General features: G+C 38.3%; 1 protein-coding gene across 7 annotated transcripts in view; it reads right to left on the reverse strand.

The window, feature by feature from the left end:
* The window catches only part of HYCC1 (hyccin PI4KA lipid kinase complex subunit 1), a 51,055-nt gene that overhangs the window by 26,386 nt on the left and 12,588 nt on the right, over positions 1-12,081 (reverse strand). For all 7 annotated transcript variants that reach the window (XM_074900410.1, XM_074900411.1, XM_074900407.1 and 4 more), the window contains exons 2-3: positions 3,843-3,922; positions 2,846-2,947 (exon numbers count right to left, since the gene is read on the reverse strand). In XM_074900410.1, coding sequence (XP_074756511.1) covers positions 2,846-2,947; positions 3,843-3,893 — 153 coding nt within the window. In that variant the 5' untranslated portion in view covers positions 3,894-3,922. The remainder of the gene's footprint in view (positions 1-2,845; positions 2,948-3,842; positions 3,923-12,081) is intronic.

A 12,081-nucleotide genomic window follows, 5' to 3' on the forward strand; every position in this document is an offset into this window, starting at 1 on the left:
GGAAGTTTTCAAAAAGGTAAGAAACCCATTCTTCCGTATTTTACTCCCTTTAGTGCAGCAAAGTAGGAACCATCAGCATGCTAGGAAAAAAAAAAAGTGTTTGCTTTCCTAAGTTTTTCCTCCTGACTACAAAGAAAGGGGACTCAATATTTCTCACTTCCCAAAGTTACTTCCAAACCTGAAGGATTTTACCAAGTTTTGGTTCTTTTTACAACGTAATTTGGGACAATCTGATCCATTCAAAAAAAAGAGAGAAACTTTCAGCTTCTGACAGATACAGCTTCTCTTTGGAAGAATCATTTGTGAAAAATCTACAGCAAAGGCAAAAAAATAATTAAACAAACAAACAAAAAAATCACACCAAGCTAAACTAGTCAGTTTGAAGAATATCAAATTTCCTTCTAGAAAACTTTACCAGCACAAGTGCTTTCCATCTTCACATTACATATTTCACAGAATTTGCATGCTTCCTTTAATGAAGTATCAGTTCAGAATGATGTGCTTGAACTTTAAAAGGCACATAAGTCACTATGACAGGTATCCATGTTCACATCATTATCTCAGTTGAGACAGCTTTATATCAGCACATTTAAATGTGTAATCAGTAGAAAACCAGATTTTCCTCCTCAAAATGCCACCACATGCTACAACCTAATATCAAAATGCACTAATGATTGTTGCTGTTTCAAGATATTGTTTTACACTAAAACAGTTGGAAAAGATATCTAGACTGAAAAAAAATTTAATGCTGGAACAGAAGAATGTTCAAGCAATTTCATCCCTCTTCCTTTAAGCTGCATCCAAGTGTATTAAGACAGTCCAAACACTTTCTATTTCCTAATGCAATGCCTGCATGGCAACTATCTAAAAGGACAGCAACAGTGTTTTATGCAGAAAGCAAAAAAATCTGTGAAGATACAAAACTCAGAAATTTATTTATTTATTCATTTATTTATTGTTGGACTCCCGACTCAGTTAAAAATCCTTTAAATGTGCGCATCTACTGAAGACTCTCCTTGTATTGAATGACATTTTTCACTTATCAGTGGCCCAGGAAACTCAAAAGTAACGAACAAAGTATTTACTAACAGAGCCACTATGAATTGGGTATGAGCCACTATGAATTGGGTATTTCTTTGCTATAGCAAACGAGTAGTTCATTTATCTCATAAACTGAGTATGAAATTTTCAGAAAAGCAATCAAAAAAAAAATATGAAAAGCAAACATGAACCAGCAGGAAAATTTAGTCAGAGATGCAAATGGACGTGATTACTTTTCAAATGCTTAAAAAGAGAACACATCCACCCCCCAAAATGAGATTAAGGACAATTTTAAGGTACAGATAATTATTATATTACAAGTACAAATATTCAAAGGTATACAGATGGGGTTGTTTGCCTGTTTTTAATCTCAACTGTATTTGTACTATTTGCGCATTAACCCTTGCACTTTGCATTACATACATGATAAGAAATGACAGCACATGCTCTACACTGTAAAGCAAGTTGACATTAAACAATGCAGCTAATAGATCTCAAATAACAGTTGAAAGAAATTATTTGTCTTTAATTGATAGCTTGTAAGTATTTTCACAGTGTGGAAAGCTCCAAGCAGCCCTTTCCCTAAAGTGACAGGTACTTGGGAGAACAATCCAAATAACTTTTAGGACTGTTCTCCCAAGGCATCAACACACCACTCAGGGTCAGCACCGGCTTTCCATTTCTATACATTTCCCTAACAGGGAAATCTTCAATATCTTGTCCCCTGAATTATCCCAACAACTTTTTGAACAGAATTTGCAGGATCTTGATAACCCTGCTACTAAGGTCCCTGAGAAACCTAGTGACAGTAAGAAGTAGTAAGAAATCAAAGAACATATGACAGTATCAATTTAGCTATCAACAGGGAGACTCATCAGATTAATTTACATGTTGATACATAGTCTGAAGACAGACATGCTTGACTCAGTAGTTGGAATGACTCAGAATGCCTTTCTGAGCAAAGTAAAATTACATTTCTTCTTTGCTGGACAACCTGGGAGTGTCTCTACCAGTATTCTCACTAAAAATGTATATACTGAAAACATTTTATCCTCTGATGTCTACTGGCATCATCTCAAACTTTGGAAAGGTTCCTTATGCTGGGGTTTTTTAGAAGAGGAATTAAGGACTTGGTGCAATTTTAAAATAACACACAAAGGTTTGCTGGATGGTAGAAAGCAACACAATACAGTTAACAAGACATAACTACAACCAGCTCAGTATGTTCTGAACTCACCTGGACACTTTAAAACAAGTGCAGTTATGGGGTATAGAACCATACCTGGCACAAGGAGATAGCTAACCTGCCCACTTTCGCCCAATATTTTTTTTTCCCCATCATTTCAGCAAGGGTACATCCACTGTATAAATGCATATATTTAGATTGCATGTATTTAAAACAACAACAAAACTCCTAAAACCTAAGAAATAACTTAAAATAACTGCAAACCTATCTAACAACATTCTCTTGGGTTAGACAAGCTTCTGACAGCTACAGATTCACATTCAAGTGATACTGAATTACAGAAAAGAATCCTGTCAGTCTCAATCTTTTCAACTCCTTAACGTTTTCTCAATTCTATACCCAAGTCCTGAAGCCCATGAGTATAATCTACAAGCTTACCAAATTTATGAATTGTTTCCATGGTAGCATGTCATTGCTAAGAACAAACATTGTGACAGAGACTCTTCACCTAGTTCTGTAGTCCACATAGTTAGAGCACAATTAACTGGCACACAAGTTTTTATTTTATTCTGCTGGTGTTATGGCAGACATTTTATGTGAAAGATTCAATATACTCACTTCACTCTGTGGCTCCTGAATCACTTTGTAAAGAGATGAAATCAAAGCACTCTTGTCCTTCAAGTTTGTAGCATAGCTGGATATGGATGCTTCTGGCAGTGTCTGAAATAGAAATTGCTTTTTCTAGTAGTTATAATATTTTTATCATCAAAATATAATAGCTATTTCAACAACAACTTTCCATTACAAGTTACTGCTTATCAGAGCTCACTATAAACTTTGTTTCACAAAGAAATCCTTACTACAGAAATCACCATGTTTTCAGAACAAAAAAATTGCCAGAAGACACACTGCATTTTACTGTTTTGCAAAGTTTCATACAGAACGTAATGACAGTGGATGGAAAATAGATAAAGCCCTAGAGTTTCACAGGCACAATCCCAGTGAAATTTCAGTACTGTGAAACTTAGTAGTTTTCAGATGCATACTTTAAAGAGTTTTCTCAAGACTGACTGTACACAGCTAGTGAACATTATTACAGGACACAGTATAACCCTAGAAGAACATAAATTCCAATTGACATGAACAGCTCTCTTCTAACACTAAGCAGGATTTTCTGCCAGTACTGAAGAGGTTAAAAATCTAATCTTTTTAACACCCTTCAGAAGCTGTACATTTAAACTTACTATTCATAGCTCTTACAGTACTTCTTACCCACAGTCCTTCAAAGGAGATCATACTCCACTATACAGACAGGAAAACACATTCCCAGTGTATCTCAGCAGATCAGGAGCAAAACCTACAGTCAAGTCTAGTTCATACTCAAACCAACAAGACCATTCATCTGTGATACACACTTTCACTGCTCTCTATCAGGAAGTATGTAATCCCAAAGAGGACAAGGTAAAAAATCCTTTCAAACAGACATCTGCATATATCTATTATCTCAGCAAAATCCAAGGTTACTATTTTCCTTAATTTTCTCCATCAGTCAAGCACTTGATACCACTCCAGCAGCAGTTCAAACACTACTGGCTAAATATCAGTAGTATATTACCTTGAACTCCGATAACCACTCCTCCACAACCCCAGTATCCACAGCTAACATCTTCCAACATCTGTTCCAAAACCTTCAGCCTGAAAGAATAAACAAAACACAGTTTGTGAAAACTATGTAGTCACTGCATTAAGCAGATGATGAAAATTAAGTCCCTGTGAATATTTAAAGAATCTATCATGCTTTTACTTGTTAACATTTCACATGCTGACATTACTTTGAACTTTTATTCTACCTCACTCACACAAGCTGCTGGAAGCATTAAGCATGGGAGTCTTCACATGCAGCAGTTTAATAAATTCCAAGTATGTATTGCGTGGGAAGCTTAGTAAGTCAAAGATTTGCAGAAATGGCATTTTGAAAACAGGAAATATTACCTTCTCAATTTCAATTTATTTTTCAGCTTACAGAACTTGAGAGAAAACTGTATGGACTCACTGAAGAGAAATGACTGTCTAGGTTTTTCCTAGTCAACTGCTATTCCTAACTTGGAAAAGGTCACTGAAATAAAGGCTGATGGAAAACCTTTCAATCCTCCCCCACCCATGGCAACTGCAAGACAAGCCTGCTGCCTCAGCATGTAGTCTAAGACGGACTCCTCTGTCCAACATCCCACACAATCTCAGACAGAGCAAGATCATCAGTACTAAGACTTGAACACAAGAGTTTCAAAAGGCACTTTGCATTTCATTTCTGAGTTCTCTTCATTTTTGAAAAAAACAAAAACAACTGTCCTGTGGAATGGCTTATTCTGAAACAAAGAGCAATATATCATTAAGATACAAAAGTTAAAAGGACATGCTGTGGGGGATATCCTAGGTGTAGGTAAACTATTCAACAATACACATTAGCCTACCCAAAGTGCAACCATAAATTTCAAACAATGACAAAATTAAACACTCATCTGAGGAAAAAATTAATAATTACTTGGTGAAACATTCAGTCATGTGAGACATCGCAACAAGTTTAGCTTTGTCAGCTTAAAATTAGTTATGAAGTACTGAAACCCAGGTACGGCCTTGTTCGTGAATGATAAGCAAGGAAAAGAGCAGAAGGGAAGAACTGCCTTGTATAACACAATACAAATATTTGTTCTGAAATCCAGACTGTAGTGGAATATATCCAAAGAATTTTAAGAAGCCTAAAAGGAGAAGACCCAGATGATAATAGCAAGAGCTCACTATAACCCTCCAGAGAAAGGAAAAAAAAAAAAATAAATAATTAAGTCTTTACTTAAGAGAAAGCAACTGAGATCTTTCAAAGCATAGAACTGGTTGTGAGGAAATGACTATTCAGACATGCACAGCAAAAGGAATAAAATTGAACAGGCTGTCCAGCAACTTCTTAAATCATTTCAATATACAATAATAGCATAAGCAGCCAGAGATTTCTAGCACCTCTTACTAGCACTATCATTAAATAAAGGACCCACTCAGGTGAAACCATGGGGAACCAGGTAAGTAAATCTCCTCTTACAACCCTAGAAAGATACACAAGTCTGCACAAAGCATACAACAACAGTGCTTTCTGAGGATGAAAGGGGAATAAGGAAAGGCTAAGGAATTATAAGATGCCTAGGGCTAGATTTAATTTTTGGAGAAAACAGCAGTAGTAGCTGTAAACACCTAGGAGGTACAATGCAGCAGCAGCTCCACTAAAAGGCTTCTCCTGGCAGGTAGAGGGTTGGAGCAGATCCATGAGGGACACCAGCAACATCACAGGAGGTAGATGACAACCCACAGCCAAGTGAGGAAATGGCAGACTGGGTTGGCACGCAAAAGGTAAAGACTGATGTAGGCAAGAGAGACCTCAAAACAAAAAAAACAGCTAATCAGGGCCCCACTTCAAATGTAACCACATATATATAGTGTTGTTTGTATGAAGGTGGAAGCTCTAATAACTCTTCTAGCAAATCAGCATCACTGCGTGCCTCTGTGGAGTGCCCATACACCAACACACACACAGCACGGCAACCAAGCAGGAGGAATTAGTGGTCTGTGTGAGGCTGCATGACTACAATCTCAGTGGGATCACTGAGACACAGCAGCATAGTTCACATGACCATGGCTGGATACGCAATCTTTAAGGACAGTCTGGGATGAATCACAGAATCTTCTAGGTTGGAAAGGACCCTGGAGACCATCTAGTCCAACCGTTCGCCTAGCACAGTTCCCACCTACAGCATATGCTTAAGCTCTAAATCGACCCTACTCTTGAACACCTCCAGGGATGGGGACTCCAGCACCTCCCTGGGCAGCCCATTCCAACGCCTAACAACCCCTTCTGTAAAGAAATGCTTCCTAATATCTAGTCTAAACCTTCCCTGGTGCAACTTAAGGCCATTCCCTCTTGTCCTGTTGCTTTCTACTAGGCTAAAGAGACTCATCCCCAGCTCTCTGCAGTTTCCTTTCAGGTAGCTGTAGAGAGTGATAAGGTCTTCCCTCAGCCTCCTCTTCTCCAGACTAAACACCCCCAGTTCCCTCAGCCGCTCCTCACAGGACATGTGTTCCAGACCCTTCACCAGCTTTGTTGCCCTTCTCTAGACATGTTTGAGTAATTCAATGGCCTTTTTGTAGTGAGGGGCCCAAAACTGAACACAGGAATCGAGGGGCGGCCTCACCAGCGCCAAGTACAGGGGCAAGATCACTCCCCTGTCCCTGCTGGCCACACTAATCCTGACACAAGCCAGGATGACATTGGTCTTCTTGGCCACCTGAGCACACTGCTGGCTCCTGTTCAGCCGGCTGTCCATCAACATGGTGGATGGTGAGGAAGGAAAGCTGCCCTTTATTTGGAAGACCATCAGGGATGCATGGAGCTCTACCCTGCAATGGACAATGAAACAACTGAGAGTTTATGGGTCATGGATGAGAGGGAAGACCAACACGGGTGACGTTGTGGCAGGTGTCTGCTACTCATCACCCAACCAAGACAAAAATATATGACACCTTGTTTATACAACTGAAGCAGCCTCACATTTACAGGCACCTGGTCCTCATGTGGAACATGAACTACCCTGTTATCCCCTGGAAGAGCAATACAACACAGAACAAGCAACCCAGAAGGTTTTGGGAGTGCACTGATTATGACTTCCTGAAAGAGGTTACTGAGGAGTCAACAAGGGCAGTCACACTGCTGAACATCATTATTACAAACATGGAAAAACTGGGCAGTGATGTGAAGGTCCTGAGCAACCTGTTCCAATTTTCACTACTTTGAGCAATGGAGCTTGGACTTGATCTCCAAGAATCCATTGAAGCCTCATCCATTCTGTCATCCTGTATCAACAAAGAAATAGGAAGGACTGTCATGGAGGAAACTCATCCAGATAAACACCAACTCTTTCTGACCAGCACTGACGGTCTCTAAAGGTATAATGATGACAACACGTATTAGTGGCCTCTGAATGGTACAGACTGTGTGTCAAACCCTGCTGTGAAGTGAGGCTTTTAAGGATAATATTGTGTGCTAACACACACAAAGGTTAGTCCTACCACAATTACTGAAGCAACCACCTCATCAGTTCCTACAGAATCACATCAGTCCTTCTTTCATTCCTGTGAAGGCAAAGACTTTTGCAATGTCTCATGTTTCAGCAGGGTTGACAATAGTAACCATTCCCTACTGAGCCCCATTAATAGCACAAATGCCTGTGCTAATATTGATTGTTCAAAGCAAGGAACCCACAATTTAACTGTCCAGAGAAGTCCCGGACACTCCAAGTCCACAGCTGACACCACATTTATCCAAGAGAGGCATTTTTTTTCCCCACTTATTTCTACTCATCCATCGAGCATTATTTTCAGATTAAAGGCTTACAGAGAACACAGGATTCATTTGACCAGTAAAAACAGTAAGAGCATCCTTGGCTGGCATTATCCATTGGACAATACTTCAAGCTTTTATGACTGCGTATTTGAAGGAAAATCTTTTTTTGACAAAAGCATGAACTTTTGAAATGAAATCTATAAAAAGCTGAACTAAAAGAAACAGGACAAAGCTTTTCTTGATCAGGTCTTTGATTTTTTAAGTAGCAGAGGCATTCTACTGAGTTAAGGCAGTTGAGATGAACAGAATATAGACTATCCTTATTTTACCTTCATGCATTAAAAAAATACATATACCCTTCTGAATAGACTGTTTAACCTCAAGCACATATGCATCCACAGCAACAAACATTTGAGTGTCACAAATTAATCTAATCATATACTTTCCTTGAAAGCAAAGATAATCTGTTAGACTGATCTCTCCCTAGAAGGAAAAAGCAGCCTCAATTCCACACATCACATGTGTAGGGTCTACTAAACCAGGTAGATAACCTACTGTTTTGCTGAAGATTGCCACATTTTGTGCTAGTTAAATAATAGATCAAGTTGGACTGCAACAATGTATGGACAGAAACAACAAATCCAAAAGTGTTCTAAAGGAAGGATTAACAAATTTCAGTTAATACCACCATTTTTTCTGAAGCCCATAGAAAGTTTACAGGAGTAACTCTAAAATTGATTTTTTCTGGACACAAAGTAGGCCAAAATAAGGCCTAATTTATAGGATCTGTTAACCTTTTACAGAAAAAAAATCCCAAAAGGATTAAAAAGAATGCCTTAATTACAGCTCTGGATCCAACTGCAAAATATAGGCCACTGTAAGCATTAGATGCCCCAGTCACTATGGAATTAAAGCAACATTAAATGGATAAAGTAAATACATGCTACTTTGTAAAAAAGCTGTACAATTATATTGAGAATGTACTTTATAAATACCAAAACAATAATTACAATTCAAACAATACAGCAAGTACTACACCCTTTCCAAAAAAAGTCTTGTTTTAAGCTACATCAGCATGTTATTTCCTTTGAATAGACTTTCCTCCTTGGTGTCTTCCTCTTAAATCCTTGCAAAGAGTTCAGATGAGTGGAGTTTGAAAATTTCTTTAAAAACAAATTGCTTTTGTCCCCACAAATCAAACAATACTTTGACTAAAACTGACAAGCAGCTTCAAACATCCCCATGCTCCTCATTCCAAAAGATTAAGAGGCAGATTCATCTGGATATCCTGGTAGAAAACATTTGCAGTAAAGAGGACGAAGTCTCAAAGATTCAAATGATACCACAAAATTTTGTGTGATGCATCTCAGTAATACTCAGGTTGTCACATCTCTGTTGCACTTTTATTAGACACATATATCTTCTGAGCTTATGTCATACATGAAGTAAAGGAACTTCAGGTGACACTCCTTCATTGCAGGTCTTATCACATTAGTTCACATTTGCCACATGATGAAAGCATGCATAGCTACTGCAGCCCAACTAACACATGGCAAGTTTATCTGTGTGTTTATGCTTTGGGAGTTTAAAACACTTCGGAGTATTTTCCACAAGACTCTCAACATGGATTAGCAGCAAAAAATACAAATTATACCAAGCAATAATTAACAAACTAGCTTTCTTAATAGAACATCTATTTAAAGTAAGCATACTTCGAGCCCTTACTAATCTCTAACACTGGAACCCTAGAATATATGCAACTTGCACTCTAATATCAACAAGAGGAGATTAAGTCTAGCTTACATTCCACTCAAAGTCTACAATCTGTTTTGATACAGCTTGTGGTAAAACTGTTCTGTGGATTTGTTTCCAAGTAATAAGCAGCCTTCGAGAGCTGTAAATTGATCTTGCTCTATTCTAACACTATAATAAAACTCTCCTTACATAGGAAATACCGATATTTTCTTTGTTTCAGGATGAGTAGAACAACTGGAATAAGACATGAAGCAAGTTTATCTGATGAAAGCGAGTCTTGTTCAGAAGACTTCTACAAAGTCTCTACAGAGACCATTCCTGTTTCCATTACAGCACAAACACAACAGGAACTTACCAAGCTTGCTGTTTTTAATAGAGGGGAAAGAAAGTTGCTATGCACTGAGCTGGTGGTGAGCAAGACAAGATGAATTAAGATGTATTCTCTGGCAAACTTAGTAATAGATCCATTTACTTTAATGCCTTCAGTTTTTCATACCTGTCACTCAAGACTTTTTAAAAACAATAATATTAAATCATAGCCTTGAATGAAATCACAGAAAATACATGAGCAGGTTGTTCTTTAAAAAGAAATTCTCACAATAGGTGGCCTTCCTATTTTTCACAGCTACCCAGCCTTTGTAGAAGTCATCCACAGAATGCATGTGTGTAAATGAAATCTGGATTAAGTACAAGGAGGCTGGACTTGGATGAAGAATGAACTCTTGAGTTCTGCAGAACTGACCTTCTGGACCCACAGTATCAGGCATTTGCTAGCGGAAGTCACAGAGTTGGAAAAAACAAAATCAGGAGCCAAAAACTGCTCAAGTCCCATCCTCTGGGAATTGCTGCAAGAAGAGGGAAAGCATATACTGTGTCCTTACCTAATCTGAAAAGTATCTGCTTGGAAGTTTGTACTATTTGCTAAGAACTTTTTTTTTTTTTTTTTTTTTTTAAGCTTATGGAGAAACATGGACCAGGAAGTTAAGATTTTTATGAACCACCAGCCAAACTTGTCAACTCATCCCAGAAGAGGAACAAAGTAAACTTGTAGGCATTCTGTTCGGATGTACCAGACCCACGAGAGATCAAGTTCCTGGTACATGATGATCTTGTATTCTGTAGTAGTTTGTATACTAAGGTAGGGAAGGGCCAATTAGGACTGAACTTTTATTACCATTTGAAGCAGTAGAAGCAGTGTTAAAAACTTTTTCATCAGCTCTACATCATACATCAAGTTCACTGAAGGACTACAGTCTATACTTAAAATTCACACTGCTGAACCCTTTTATCTCTCAGCTTGTTTCAGAGAAAGACACAATCCTTGGTAAGCCTCAGAACAGGAAATGGCACTCAGGCAAGTGTATTCTTGAATGAATTGCCAAATAAGAGAACATGTTTTCCTGATGTTAATGCAAAATTCATTCTAGTGATACCACTTACAATTCAGTTTTTAATATGGTCAAATATCTTGTACAAACAGATAGTTGTAGGTGCAGTAATGGGTAGAAAATAATTTGAAGTCTCTTCCAAAAAGAAACTGATGTTACTATGGACTCCAAAAAACACTCTGGCAAGTTTTAGAAACCACAAAAGCCAGGTCTGACTTCTTGACATTTTTCAAACTTGCACAAAGAAACAAAACCCCCAGTGTGCTAAGCCTGAAACAGTCACATGCTCTATTCAAATACACAATGCAAGCAGTGCTCAAAGACACGATATCAAATATTCTCTGATAATTGCTATCCTCAGTGTAAAATCCAGCAGTGTCAACAAGATAGCTACAGTGCACCAAGCATCACTGACTTGGGCACAAGTAAATTCCTGAAGCGACAAGAGATGGCTGTTCAGTCTTCTAACAAGAGAACTAACAAACATTAAGTGAACCTATAGGTGAAGGTTCAAAACAAACATTAGGAGTTACCAAAACCAATGTGAAGATAGTATGCACTGAGTCCCAAGTCCAAGAACTTTACATAAATGCACAGAAAAAAAGAAGTCTAAGAAGTCTGGACACATTCCTGGAAGAATCCATCCACAGCCACTAAATATATAAGGCACTTCTTCCAGTTCAGACAGTTCAAGTCAGATGCTACTCCCCCAGAACACTCTTCTGGCTTCCCCTCCCAGTTCCTTTTTAAGACTCTATTAACAGCCGCTGTTAGACAATGAGGTTTCAGAAATTCTGCTCTGATTCAGTATGGTCATTACTGCAGTCTTCTTCACAACATGGTAGTGTACCCACACAAAGATAATGGTTTTGAACATGTTTGTTCCCCGCGGTTTGTAAAGGTTACTAAACCTTAGGAACTGAAACTGCAGTCAAATCTAAATTCACACTGCCAAGGGTGTTTGTCAGTTTTGCTGCTTCCCTGCTCCCCCTTCCCCCCCACCTCCCATCAGTGCTAGAAGAAACTACCTTATTTACAGCTTACATTTTAAATCACAATGTGGAATGTCAGTCTTGAAGAGTCAGGGGTCAATGGACTCTTCCATGATATAGATTTAAATAAGATTTCCTGATCATGTGCACGTATGGTTATTGAACAGTTTACACCTGGAATATGACAAGGTGATAGATACCTGCCCATCAAATGGAAAAGTCCTCCTGAATGCTATCCATTAGAAATTTTTAAAATCATAGGTTTAATGATATTCAGCCACAGGCAACAGACATCAATTCAGTTTTGATGACACCAAGTAAGGAAAAAAATATTAG

Source organism: Athene noctua, chromosome 2 (genome assembly GCF_965140245.1).
Source record: "Athene noctua chromosome 2, bAthNoc1.hap1.1, whole genome shotgun sequence".
Taxonomy (NCBI): domain Eukaryota; kingdom Metazoa; phylum Chordata; class Aves; order Strigiformes; family Strigidae; genus Athene; species Athene noctua.